General features: G+C 53.0%; 7 protein-coding genes across 7 annotated transcripts; 5 read left to right on the top strand and 2 right to left on the bottom strand.

The window, feature by feature from the left end:
• Positions 1 to 697: 697 nt before the first annotated feature.
• On the top strand, positions 698 to 2220 carry BDV17DRAFT_276690 (uncharacterized protein). The gene has a single exon (XM_073759368.1). It carries the CDS (start codon positions 932 to 934, stop codon positions 1703 to 1705), a length of 774 nt encoding a protein of 257 aa, XP_073610381.1. The 5' UTR covers positions 698 to 931; the 3' UTR covers positions 1706 to 2220.
• Positions 2221 to 2657: 437 nt separating this feature from the next.
• On the top strand, positions 2658 to 3720 carry fmaE (monooxygenase fmaE; the record flags this gene model as incomplete). The annotated part of the gene is made up of 4 exons (XM_073760692.1): positions 2658 to 2738; positions 2804 to 3096; positions 3159 to 3253; positions 3326 to 3720. 4 exons carry the CDS (start codon positions 2658 to 2660, stop codon positions 3718 to 3720), a joined length of 864 nt encoding a protein of 287 aa, XP_073610382.1.
• A 155-nt stretch (positions 3721 to 3875) lies between these two features.
• BDV17DRAFT_285332 (oxidase ustYa family protein) lies at positions 3876 to 5004 on the bottom strand (the record flags this gene model as incomplete). The annotated part of the gene is made up of 6 exons (XM_073760693.1): positions 3876 to 4120; positions 4188 to 4287; positions 4348 to 4478; positions 4541 to 4672; positions 4734 to 4916; positions 4959 to 5004. 6 exons carry the CDS (start codon positions 5002 to 5004, stop codon positions 3876 to 3878), a joined length of 837 nt encoding a protein of 278 aa, XP_073610383.1.
• Positions 5005 to 6045: 1041 nt separating this feature from the next.
• BDV17DRAFT_235347 (uncharacterized protein) lies at positions 6046 to 6859 on the top strand. The gene has a single exon (XM_073755864.1). It carries the CDS (start codon positions 6157 to 6159, stop codon positions 6670 to 6672), a length of 516 nt encoding a protein of 171 aa, XP_073610384.1. The 5' UTR covers positions 6046 to 6156; the 3' UTR covers positions 6673 to 6859.
• An 820-nt stretch (positions 6860 to 7679) lies between these two features.
• On the top strand, positions 7680 to 10077 carry BDV17DRAFT_301698 (major facilitator superfamily domain-containing protein; the record flags this gene model as incomplete). The annotated part of the gene is made up of 8 exons (XM_073764302.1): positions 7680 to 7747; positions 7807 to 7967; positions 8039 to 8161; positions 8260 to 8616; positions 8685 to 8738; positions 8793 to 8840; positions 8887 to 9204; positions 9273 to 10077. 8 exons carry the CDS (start codon positions 7680 to 7682, stop codon positions 9509 to 9511), a joined length of 1368 nt encoding a protein of 455 aa, XP_073610385.1. The 3' UTR covers positions 9512 to 10077.
• A 67-nt stretch (positions 10078 to 10144) lies between these two features.
• Positions 10145 to 12462, top strand: BDV17DRAFT_235364 (alkaline phosphatase D family protein). Its single transcript, XM_073755865.1, has 6 exons — positions 10145 to 10815; positions 10867 to 11115; positions 11177 to 11318; positions 11374 to 11486; positions 11545 to 11849; positions 11910 to 12462. Exons 1-6 carry the CDS (start codon positions 10188 to 10190, stop codon positions 12387 to 12389), a joined length of 1917 nt encoding a protein of 638 aa, XP_073610386.1. The 5' UTR covers positions 10145 to 10187; the 3' UTR covers positions 12390 to 12462.
• On the bottom strand, positions 12463 to 13140 carry BDV17DRAFT_235365 (uncharacterized protein). The gene has a single exon (XM_073755866.1). The coding sequence runs from the start codon at positions 12985 to 12987 to the stop codon at positions 12535 to 12537; it is 453 nt and encodes a 150-aa protein (XP_073610387.1). The 5' UTR covers positions 12988 to 13140; the 3' UTR covers positions 12463 to 12534.
• Positions 13141 to 13276: the final 136 nt, after the last annotated feature.

A 13276-nucleotide genomic window follows, 5' to 3' on the forward strand; every position in this document is an offset into this window, starting at 1 on the left:
GATAATCAGTTGAGAGGCGGTTAAGGGTAACAAGAGACGCCGGCTAGGGAATTTTTATATGAATCTGATCTTTATAGTGCAGGTCCAGCGCAAAGGAGTCTCGGGCGGCTATGAACCAGTGTATCGGGAAGATATCTAGTGGTCGACTCCGGGCTTCGTTACCCGGCGGCTATTGAGGGTATTCGGGAACCAAGAACGACGTGCACGGCCGGCGTCCCGACATTAGCCTATCATGCATTCTAGTATTCACCCGGCCGACGTGATTCTACATGCTTTTAGTAACAAGGGCCTGGTTACGTTGATCGCACCTTCCTTGCAATGGCGCAGAGGATTCTCGAATGGACGGCGCGAGGTAGACTCTCCCGCAATGAGCAGGAGGGACGCGGCAGGCGGTCCATCGCGCTTTCCCAGTGAATACTTGCATTTCTGGGTAAATTTGCGAAGGTATGATGAATTCCCATGCTGGTCTCGGTTCAAGAGAGAGGATCTGAGGTCGGACGCATCATCCCTGTTGGAAGTGTCACGAAGCCTAAGATACCCCGGGTGAGCTGCATTGCCTTTGCCAGCCCGCGCAAATCTTATTGTATGTTGGGCGCGGTCTAGACCCTCTGGCTTCAGTGCCCCTTCACATTCAATCACTAAATTGTACTTACAGATGCTATTGGCTGGGGCTTTTGCTGTATACACAAAGAGTGACCTCACCTGTCCCTTTTAGTATTGTATTGTTTTCACTCCTTGTGTGAATGACAAATGAACGCTTGCACACAATGAAGTTTCTAGTAGCTTTTTAATTCGGAGTAAAACATGGTGCAGTACTCATTCCATCCCAAATGCGTCTCACCCCGGCATTCTTCCCCTTTTCCTCATCTTGTGTTAGGATCTGCTGGTAGAATATCATCCATACAACGAACAACAAACCGCATCAGACAGAATGCCAAAACAAGCCACCCCAGGCCATCACGCTCTTGAGTCCCCAGAGCGAGTCCTGGCCCCACGCCCAAGCTCACGACAGCTCCAGCAAGCCAACGATGCCGTCGAACGCCCTCCGCACACAAGCGTGAGTCCCTGGAAGCCAAGCCCCCATACCCAAACTGACACTCAGAAGCCCATAATCCTAGATACCGCACTGTTATCCACGATCAGACGGTTCCTCTCCTTCGCGGGCTGTCCGTACAACAGCGAACTCAACAACCGGCCGACCATCCTCCTCAAAGTCGAGTACCTCAATGGAACAACGGGCTGGGTTCACGGTCTTCACACGATCTCAGGACAGCCACAGGACCTTGGAGACGCCCTCTTGTCGTATGGGAAGATCCAAAAGGCGAAGGCTATCATCAATGAGGAGAATTGGTCGCACATGGAGAAGACACTTGGGTTCTCGAAGGACAAAACGTTGCAGTTTGGATGGTTTGATCAGATGAAAAAGAACATGTTCTTGGACCCTCGCACTGCACCATCGCCCCCATGCCCATCCTCCACCGCTGTGCCCGAGAGTCCCAAAACCGTCACCACCCGCGCCGAGGACCGTCTCTGTGGCTTCATCGTCGGCATGTGCATCGGCCCTGCAGCCGGAATGGCAATCAGCATCTCGCTCGTCTATGGCGTTGTATTCGGTCCTGGCGCTGGCATTGGACTTGTGCTGGGCGTGGATCATATACACTGGGGAACCTCGATTGCTATCTCATGGCTCACCTGGTTCCTTTGATTTCGGTATCTATTCGAGCACAGCTATTATGCTGCTTCTGGGTGGAATGTGCTTTATCCGCTTGGAAGGTGTGAGAGCCATGAACGCTGCGGCCTCATTGCGGGAAGCAAGAGCGGCTTTAGGGCTGGCGATCGCGGTGCGCACGTTGGCGTAGAAAAATACCGACACCTATGATTTGAGTGCACGATCGTTCGAATCGAATCACCGTCAGCATTCAAACATTTCAGGTAGACGTACACCGAAACTCGTCCTCGGGTGGCTGCCTCCGTTAAGTAATCGACGCCGAGATATTACTTGCGTCAAATCATCCTTCGAAAGCCATTTTAGATTCCCACGGACCCAGACACCAAGAAACTGCTCTAATTCGTTTGCCTAATGACATGCACGTCCCATCGGACACGGACACGGACGCGGCGTCGGGCTCGAGGTTTCCCCCCGCAGGGCTCGGCGTATTCGGGAATTTCAGCTGGAGCCCCCCGTTCCAGCTGGCCGGAGTGATTCACATTACATTCAGGCATTTGGATAAGCTGACGGATTCTGATCCCCACTGCGTATGTTCATGCGCGGTTGAAGACCTCTCCATCGAGCCAAGCTTCGTCGCTAATCTGGTGGCGGCCATTGGGCTGGCGCCTAGGTTTGTGTCATCGCCTCTGCAGAGTGCTGACAGATCAAGTGGGCTCTTGGTGGCGCTTAGAGTACAAGTAAGTCAATGTTCCCCTCTTGTTCATTAACCAACTGAGTGTATCTACCAGCGCGGTTAGGTAATGCGGACACTGACTTATCTACCTCACCTGAGACGATCTTCCTGACCTAGTGCTGTGGGTATCGAAACTGGGTACATATAAGGGCTCCACGTCCACGAGTCCACGTCTCTCAACTCCAACTCCCGTTTAAAGCTGTCAACATCTCCCAGTCCCTCCGTCGCCTGGAGGAAACAAAAGCGACGTTCAAAATGGCACCCCTGCAACCGCTGTTTGGACCGACAACCGTCCCCCCGGAGTCACAACTTGATCGCAAAATCACTCGTCGCACTGTATGCACCCTCAACTTTCTAAGAGAAGGAAAAAGCGCCAAAAATCTAATTCATCTCCTGCACAGCTCCTCCTAAACAACTTCCAACCCTCCAGCTGGTTCCTCCTCGCCGCATCCCTCCAAGGCCTCCTCACATGGCTCTTCCCAACAGCGCTTACATTCATCCCCGCGGTTTTAATCCTTGCCTATCGCGCTCTCGACGTTCTCCTCACAATGTACGGCCTGAAGTCGAACCCCGCGATGGACGGTGTGATCACGCGCAAATTCTCGGCGCAATTACCGGATCAGAACGGCGAGTTTGGAGAACGCTCGTCGAGGGATAGTGTCGCTGTGCTTCTTTTGGGGGCCAAGTCGAACCAGTATGTACAACGAGCATCCTTGGAGACAATTAGCAAGTCTGACGAGAACGATGCACCTGCAGCCCCCTTGGTATTCTCTATCCGGCATTTCTCAAAGTCGGCGGGTACCTGGAGGATATGGTTCGCGACCTCGAGGCAAATCGCGAGGAATACGGCTGTATGTCTCATCCCCATCTCCTTCATACCCTATTCCTAACCGGCTGAACAATCTAACAAAAACTCAACATAGTCCTAACGTCAACCTCCTACATCTCAAACACCGACTCAACCCACAACGCCGCGCAAGCCACAATGACAGTCTATTACTTCCGCACCATGGCCGGCGTGCACAAGTTCGCGCACGGCCCTATGCACCGCGCCGGCTGGGACTGGTGGAATCGGACGGCCGCTGAACACCCGGATATCAGTATCATGCATGAGGTTTATGAGGCGCCCGCGGGGCAGTGGGAGACTGTTTATATTAATTATAAGCCGACGGGATTGGCGAGTGCTGTTTTCCCGGTTTCTGGGGAGGGGGAGAAGGGGGAGAAGAAGTGGGTTGGGAGTATTGTTGGTGCGGAGGGGGCGAATATGAAGTCTGCTAGGATGAGGTTGGGAGGGACTGGTGACGAAGTTGACGATTGAGGGGAGTGGAATTGTTTTTGAAGGGGGCACCGTCATTTTGTTAAGCTAATGCTGATACCTTTTTTTTATGAGTCTTATTGTACATCTCGTTATCGAGCGTTGTCTTGTCTGTGCCGCATTGCCGCATTGACCCTCCGGCAGACATGCTCTATACACTAAGGAGTTGTGTCATAGACGGTATCTCCCTTTCCCGGCGGCTTCAAAAAGTCCTTCGGCGGATGCTCCGGTAACTGATTCCTCTCCGCCCATTCGCGTATATCCTCGAAGTTCCGACACCGATGTTCCGTATTAAAATCGACAAACGGGGATGGATGGTCTCCGGGGTGAGTCCATACTTGGCCTAGGACCCCGACGTCGATTGTGCACATCAGTTGCTGGCGGAGGATGTCGAGACAGTGTGCTGACTTTGTTAGTACATTAACTCCCCAAATTGCTCCGGAAAAGAGGGTGCAGAAAGGGAAACGAACAGACGTGTCGCCGAACAACGAAGTCGCCGTTCTTAAACGCCCCGGCGCCTTGCGCGTGGTAGTAGTCGTAATTATAGTAGAGGGTTTGGCGGAGGAGATTCTGCGGTGAGCCCGGTCAGTATCGACTTCAGGGTCCGAAAATTTGCAGGGCTTGACCAACCAGACAGTGCAAGTGATGCAGCCCCTCGACATTAGCCGGATACCCTCCACCATGAGCCTCGCTGATCTGGACCTGGTCGGCGGCGATTCCAGACCTCGCGGCTTCTTCGACGGGAACACGGATTGCTCGGTCTAAAAGGTTAGTACGCTTTCCGGATACCTGTCCAAGTCTCACGGACAAGGTATGTACGTACAATTAGCACCCAGCGCTTCCCAAGCAGCATCGACCTCTGGCCCGGCATCTTGGCGGTAGATATTCTCCTTGAAGAGAGAGCCATTGAAGCGTTGCTGGTGATACTTGATGGGGACGTCGGAGAGTACAGGTGCTGAATCAGTTAGTCAAATTACAAAGGTTTGTCTTCGTCATCTCGAAGGTCACTACTGTACAATAATGCGAGGTATGCCTCGAGCAGACCTTGTCGAGGTCGCGCTGCTGATACCCAATAAGGACGCCCACTAGGCAAGCGAGTATGCTCGTTAAAATGAAGAGGACTACGGTCCACCAAAAGCAGCACCCGCGTTGGCGCTTGCCGGCTTGATAGCTGAATGAAGATGCGGTTTCGTTGTAGCCTTCGGAATCGTACGAACATCGCCCGGTAGGAGTATCCTCACCCTGAGGATCATTCCGTGAGGTTGCAGGTGCCCTATCTTTCTCCATGTTTGCTCTCCAGAACTGTTGAGCTAGGAGGTGCTGTTGCTGGCGGAAATCAACGCCTCGTCGTCTCGTTAATGGCACTGTCTCAGTATCGACGTCATTCAGACTTTGGCAAGGGCTTTTCTGTCTTTTCGAGTTGTTGGTCGAGACATCCACTTCCTCGTTGCAAACAGACGAAGAATGTTTAACCATGACGAAGAAAGTGACGCTCAAAATCCAGACTCAAGCAGTGGTTTAGTGAATCCGAGTTCCAAGTAGTCCGTTGATAGACAAGCCACCCCTGGGAAGGAAGGGGGCGGGGAGCTGATGAATGGATGAATGAATGAATGTCCTGCATCGGCATCAAGCTCTGCACTGCACCACAGGACTGCAAGGCAACACCCGCTCAGCTGATCCCCTGAAGCAAGTGCCTACCTAAGGTAGGCAGGAGTGTAATTGACCAAGGAGTCCTGGGCGTTACATCGGCTAATTTCTATCGTTGGGCCGATACAATTGCATGCAGGTTGCAAAACGGTTGTTTGTCCCCGGTAGGACAGGGATCGTGTACCGGCCGATCTGTGTCATGGGTTGGATATTAGGGGGTATCTATTTTGTCTGCTATATCTGTGTGAACCACGGTATCTAGGAAGATGTTATTTTGGGTGGCAATCCAGGGTCTCGACCCAGTCTACTGCTTACAGAGAGGACCATGAGGCGAAATGCAAGGGGGCTTCGAAAAATGCGCGACGAACCAGCGCCGGCAGGTCCAGCACTGTTAGTCGTGAGTCGAAACGGCAAGGGAATGGCCAGGCCCGCAGAGCCGTTTGCTCCTGTGAGGCTTCATGTAACACTGCATCACTGCACCCGCATCCAGGCCATCTACCTAACAAACAGCCATGTTAGGGAGACGGGGGTTCGGAGCAAGAGAGTACACCCAGAGTACCCGTCTTGGTAGCCAGCTTACGCGTAAAGATGCAAAATATACGAGGGAGCTGCTGTTGGACGTCTAGAGATCGACGTTTCGTTCAATATAAATATCGCGACTGTTCCCTGCCTTCCATGGATCTATATCGAGATCTCAGGCTTTTTCCACCAGCCAACGCCACATCGATCTTAACCTTCTCACCCCTCCTCCCCCCAACTTAGTCTCGGCCTAGAATTCTTTACTGAGCCACCATGCACCTCATCCCTGTCGGCCTCCTCGCCCTCGCGGCCTTCACAATCGGCCACCCAATGAGCGACGCCAACTCCGTCACAACCCCTCAAGCCCAAGCGATGGCCATGAACAAGATGGACCAGCCCAACCCCGCGATCATTAGGGAAAACCACCCAATGGAGATGACCACCGATAACCGGAAGCGCGACATGGCTATGGGAACGGACATGGCTATGGGAACGGACATGCGCATGGGCATGGACATGAACATGGCCAACCACCCCATGCTTAACGAGAAGCACCCAATGATGAACGCGGCCAACCAAAACCAGCAGCAGCAAAAGCGCCAGGATGCTTCGAGTACCCCCGTCGTCGCTACGCCCACCCCCTCAGTTACTGTGTCGGAATCTGCGACTGCGACGCCTACCCCGCCCGCTTCGTACGGTGACTACGGTGCGTATAGCGACTACGGCGAGTATGCGAGCTACGGGGACTATGGCCCTGATGTTGAGGAGGATGTCGAAGGAACCGAATAAGTGGTGGATGTATCTGGAGACGGTATCGAACATGGGGTTCGAAGTTCATCAGAATGAATCGCTGTCGAGTTTGGAAATCCTAAGGACGGTCTGTCTGAGCTGGATCATTAGAACAAACACCGAATGGTCACGAGCGCTCGTCCAACCTACAGATTGTACGCGAGATAGAGTAGGCAATGCAGATTAGTTCTTGAGGTCATTCGTCAGTAGAGTCCGCCCAGTGTAAATCCCTCATACAAGCATTTTCTAAGCACCATGCATGCAAGGGCAGCACGGCAGATCAACAGCCAAACCTATGTTGATCAGTGCAACCCAACGCATTTTGCCCACTGCATTCTGGGCAAATACGAACCTGTTTCTGTACGCTGCATAAAACAGTTCGCATAGGAAATATTCGTTCTCCAGCACCGGTTCCAGAACACCGTCACGACCATCACAGAGCAACACGACATGAACTGGCCTCAAGCCGAACCTGCACCAAGCAAGGTGTTTATCACTAGATACAGCTCTCTTCTGCAAAGTTCAAACCAGTACTTCCTCTGCTCCGCCCGAACAATCAGGTTCGCGCCTCATGGTTACATGTTCCAGCCCAATTGTCCTAACGGCCTGGAACTTGTGGTACGGCGCTCTGAGCTGGTTTGCTCTGCTCCAGTCGGTAAGGAGGTTTTTGGGTTGTGGCGTACTTGAGGTATGAGGGGTTTCCATGTTGATGGGAGGGTCTGTCTACTGTTTTACTTGGTCTGGGTAAGACTCGGCTGCTGTATATATTTTCCCAAAGATCTCGTTGTTGGATGGCTTCTGGTGCTTCAGGACTCTCATCGTTTCTCTTTCAGATAAACATTGAATAATGCCAATTGAGACGGGTCAACAGGGTACGGCATCCATGCTTTCTCCTTGATCTTGGGAGGCAATTCGGGAAACTGTGTTGACTCTATTAACTGTATCCAGATGTTAAAGAACTCGAACACGGCGCGACCGCCATCAACCCGATCAACGAGCGCAAGCTGATGACCAAGATTGATTTACACCTGCTACCATGTCTTTGCATCATGTATATGGTCACGTTCCTTGACAGGTGAGCCACTCCCTTCCTCTGCTGCGGAACCATCACTTCTATATACTAATCCCACCAAGAGTCAACATCGGCAACGCAGCGGTACTTGGGATGCGAGAAGACCTCAACATAGTCGAAGGGCTAAAGTACAACGCGGCCCTAATGATCTTCTTCATCCCGTATATCCTGTTTGAAATTCCTTCGAATATCCTGCTCAAGAAGCTCAAGCCGCATGTTTGGCGTAGGTCCCCACTCCCGTCAATTGTGAAGAGGCCGAATGGACAGGGAACCTAGCTTGACTAACAACACCAGTTTCGTTCTGCGTTTTTGGCTTCGGCCTCATTCTTATCTTCCAGGGTCTCGTTAAAACCTGGACGACCCTGATGGTCACCCGGTGGTTCCTGGGAATGTTCGAGACGGGGATGATGCCTGGTTGTATGTTTACCTCCCTCTCCCAAAACACCCACCCACCCATCACCCCAGACCAGTCCAAGACTCACTTCCCTTCAACTAAACCCCATTCCACCCACCAGGCGTCTACCTCCTAGGAATGTGGTACAAGCGGTGCGAAGCCCAAAAGCGGTATTCTTTCTTCGCCAGTTCTGTGATCCTAGCCGGCGCATTCGGCGGCCTCCTGGCAAGCGCAATCGGGAAGATGGACGGCATAAGAGGATACAGCGGGTGGCGGTGGGTGTTTATCCTCGAAGGGTGCACGACGTGCCTTATGGCCGTGGGGGTGTTCTTTGCGCTTCCGGATTTCCCCGAGGACTGTAAGTGGTTGAGTGAGAGGGAGTATGAATTTTTGAGGGATAAGATGGTTGAGGAGACGGGGCGGTTGACGGAGAGGCAGGGGATGGGGGTGTGGGATGTTTTGAGGGTTTTCAGGGATTGTGAGTATCTATCCAGGATTGGACTGGGGTGATGGTAGGGTTTGGGTTGGCTGATATCTTTGTTGCAGGGAAGATATTTATCGCGGCGTTTATGATGTTTGGGCAGGTTGTTAGTGGTTACGGTGTGTTCCCTCCAGCTTGCGCTTGCCCTAGGATGGTCATCGCTGATAATGCAGGATACGCTTACTTTGCACCGACCATCATCCATACATACGGCTATGGAGGTAAATATCCCATCACCGACGCGAGAATACCTTGCTAATGACCAAGAAATCAAAACCCAGCTTTACTCCGTCCCTCCATGGGCCGCCGCATACGGCTTCACCCTGCTAATGGCCTGTCTATCTGACTACTTCCGCAACCGCTACGTCTTCGCTATGGTCCCTATACTCATCGGGATATCGGGATACTGCGTCCTCATAAGCCTCGGCGAGACAGTCCACCACAACATCCAGTACGGCGCCCTGTTCCTCATAACCTGCGGGTGCTACAGCGTCGGCCCGATTTTCCTGTGCTGGTTTGGGATGAACCTTGGTGGGCATACAAGGCGGAGTGTTGGGACGGCTTTTCAGGTTGGGTTTGGGAATAGTACGTTTATCCACTGCATCCAAGACTCCAAATTCGTTTTGGTAGTCACTAATTGTGGACATGGACAGTCGGCGGCATCATCGGAACATACTCATTCCTTGAAAAAGACGCGCCGCTCTACCGCAACGGGTACATCATCGGCATCTCCTTCGCTTGTTTCTCAGGAGTAATGGCAACACTGTACCTATTCGCCGTCTGGCGCGAGAACCAGCAGCGCGAGCGGATGCTAGCGGAGGGGGTGACCGTCACGGCAGAAGAGGAGGAGAAACTGGGCGACTTGGCGCCCACATATCGCTACGCATATTAACAACCAGGTTCTAGCCTGCGTCCGATCGGAAACGTTTCATAATCATAGGTCTATACCTTTGAACGGCGCTCCTCGACTGATTACAGATTGGGCGCACACGATTCGGCGGGAGAAATGCCAATGCTTGGCTGTGCATTGGCGGGCTTGATCAAGAAGCACAAGACTTGATCGACACTGCTCTCGGCGCCAATCAGGCACAGGATATTTCGCACGGGGGAGGGTGTCGTTACCTGCTTGATAATGTCGCGTCGTGTCATGCTGGCTCGTTTATTCATGTTGTTTCTCCAATTGCTCTTGGCTTGCGATTTCGTTCCTGTTTTTACCCTCTCCCGCTACAGGGACCTTGTCTATCGCAATGTCCCCATCTCTGGATAAAGCATTCAATCAACCGGGACGAAGATGGCAGCGGGAATGCGAGATTAAACTGGGGCATGTGTGGGAGACTGCGATTGTTATTGGTTTTGGCTCTGGAATATCAGTACGACTTATGTCAACGGGTTATCACCGATCAATAAAGCTCGAGGAGCGCAAGACACAGTATAAATAGCTGCGCGCCACCGTGTAACAGCAGGACCCCTTGTGCTCTCTCAAGTACCGGACAAAAGCAAAGAGGCCCCCTATCCCTGTCTCTGTCCCCGGGTCTACCCATCTAGACTAGGACGTAGCCAGAATCAAAATGGTCTACAGCACGCTTCTCCCCCTCCTGGCCCTCGGCTTCTCCTTCCCTAGCAGGGCGCTCGCCAGCTACAGCGGAAACCTGAACTACCGCAGCCCCTCGCTGAACGCCGACCACATCAACCTAGGCATCGACACGAAAATCATCCAAGCGCGCAGTCTCGCAAAGCGCGACGAGACTCCCCTCGACGCATCCGCGCTAAACTTCACGCACGGTGTCGCGTCCGGAGACCCGTACCACGACAGCGTCATTCTCTGGACGCGGGTCGCGCCCTCGTCCGAAGCCTCAGATAGCGAGACGACCGTGTCGGGAGACGTGCCGCTGTACGATCACGAGAACGAGAAGTACGCCAAGGCGTCGGCGCATCCGATTTGCGTTGCGTGGAGTGTTTTCGCTGATAAGGAGGCCACGAGCGTCGTTGATGAGGGACAGGCCTATACGAGCAGTGATGTCGATTACACGGTCAAGGTCGAGGCGACGGGGCTAGAGCCCTTCACGACGTACTGGTATCGGTTTGAAGTGTGTGACTCGGACAATGTGAGTCCTCTTGGAAGGACTAAGACTGCGCCTGAGGCGTCGCAGGATGCGGAGGAGATTAAGCTTGCTGTGCATTCTTGCAGTAATTATCGTGTGTCTTCTCTTCCACGTTTATTCGGTATGTATGCTAACGAGGCTCTAGCAAGCGGGTACTTCAACGCCTACGGCAACGTCGTCCGCAAGGATAACGTCGACTACGTCGTGCATCTGGGCGACTACATCTACGAGTACGAGAACGGTGTCCCCGGTGTCGATGAGCGCGCGGCTTTCCCTCAACGCGAGATCTTTAGCCTTTATGACTACCGCGCGCGCCTGGGGCAGTACCGCACCGATGTTGACCTTGTCGCGTCGCATCAGAACTTCCCCTGGATTACGGTCTGGGATGACCATGGTGCGTCAGCTCGAGTATCCGAATTGCGAGTCGTATGGATTGGATAGGCTAACGGTAGCAGAGATCGCCAACAACGGATACCGCGATGGCTTCAGTGGCCTTCGCAATACCGAGGAGTCCTTCTATAACTATGGACCTCAAGTTAGCGTTGACGAGCGCAAGATGAATGCTGTCCGGGCGTACTTTGAGTGGATGCCTATCCGGTTTGTCCTGCGCTCCCTTCTGACGACAGGATACATAGTAACTAATGCAAACCAGCCAAGTCGACATGGACGACGGTCTGCGCATCTGGCGAAACTTCAAGATGGGCAACCTATTCGACCTGATCATGATCGACACGCGCAACTACGACCGCTCTATCACTGACCTCAGTAAGCTATTCCCTTTTATTTTACCCCAATCAGCATACATATACTAACAGGGCGACAGGTGACAACACCGAATACATCAAAGCGATCCACGACGACCCAGCCCGAAGCCTGATGGGCCCGCGTCAAGAAAACTGGTTCTACCGGCAACTATCCGACAGCAAAGAGCGCGGCGCGAAATGGCGCGTTATCGGCAACCAGCTTGTCTTTGCGCATATCCAGCAGGTTGGCGAGGACGGGTCGCTCAGTTACAACGCTGATGCGTGGACCGGGTACCGCGCGAACCAGAACCGTACACTGAAGCATATGTATGAGAATGATATCACGAATAATATCAATATTGCTGGGGATACGCATGTTAATTGGGTGAGTCTTTACTACATTTCGGGAAGAGGGTTGGATGGTGCTAATTGATCACCTATCTAGGTCTCCGACCTAATCTGGGAAGGCACAAGACCCTACAACAACGCGACAGGCGCGGGCTCCGTAGGCGTCGAATTCGCCGGAACAGCCGTCTCCAGCCCCGGCCTCAGCAGCGCCTCCCGCGAAGACGGCGAGCGCGTCGCGCAATCCTACAGCATAAACCCCGAGCTCAAGTGGGTGGAGGGCTACTACCGCGGGTACTTCGAGCTGCACCTTCGGCAGGACGAGGCCGAGGCGCGGTACTTTGGGTGTCCGAGCGTTGCGACGCGGAATAGCTGGGAGTTGCCTCTGTCCAACTGGACTGTTAAGCATAGCGATAGTCATTTGTCCAGGCCGTTGGCGGGGGGTGAGGTTGAGGCTGGGTATTTCCAGCCGGGTCAGGGGAGTGTGAAGCACAGTGATCTTTCGCTGAATACGGAGACGGGCGAGTGGAAGGTTGTGAGGTTTGATGAGATGTTTATTACCAGTGCTTACTCGACTTAGATGGAATAGGTAGATGGATAGATGGATAGATGTGCCATGTGTCTCGGCTCGGAGGGATCGAGGGCTGATTAATGAACCATATCCCTTCGCTCAATGTTATTGATGAATGCCACAGGCAAGTACAACGGGAAGCGTTCCTGCTGGTTCAGTCCATTGCGGGTTTGCCTCTTCCTTTCCCAAGTCCATCATAGTTCCTTCCGCTTTTTCTCTCCCTACATAGCTCCTTCCTGGTGGCAACAGGGCCTTCTTCGTAAGGCAAGAGCGACCGGCCTTGTATCCAACAGTACCTTTTCTTGACACCATGAAAGGATAGTAACCGGGCATACAGACCCGATGATTCAGTCAGTTCTACATCCTTCCCATCCGGACGAGGGCATGGGCGGGTATGTATGCCCTTGGTGCTCATCCAGGCTCCTTGCCATTGCAAAGTGCACGGAGCGAGGCAGGTTCCCTCTGCCAGCAACGCCTGGAACTTACACCCCAGGCGCCCAGTCACTATCCCAAAAGTCCAGAGATTAAACGCCGTTCTCACTGTGTTGCGTCGATTGATCAGACGGAGGAGGGGGACACGGCTACAAGAGCCCGGGTCAGCCAACATAACCGTCTTAACTAAACCACTTAACCCATTCTCTTTGCACCAGACACTAGATAATACTAGTACGTACAATTCCAAATAGATAGATGACGAAGGAGGCTGAGGCTGAGGCTGAAAACCATCTTTCGCCCCATCGTGCCCGATCCGTCTGACCCGCAGAGCCCCAGATCTCCATGGCCTTCCTTTAGATAATAGATAGCTACAGTAAGACATGACAAAGGCTTTGTTATCCCTCCACGGGCAAAAGAGGGCAAAGCTAACCCCTACCCTACCCTGATTGGTGCATGGGGTA

This window comes from Aspergillus undulatus (assembly GCF_047715775.1).
Source record: "Aspergillus undulatus strain CBS 261.88 unplaced genomic scaffold BDV17scaffold_87, whole genome shotgun sequence".
Taxonomy (NCBI): domain Eukaryota; kingdom Fungi; phylum Ascomycota; class Eurotiomycetes; order Eurotiales; family Aspergillaceae; genus Aspergillus; species Aspergillus undulatus.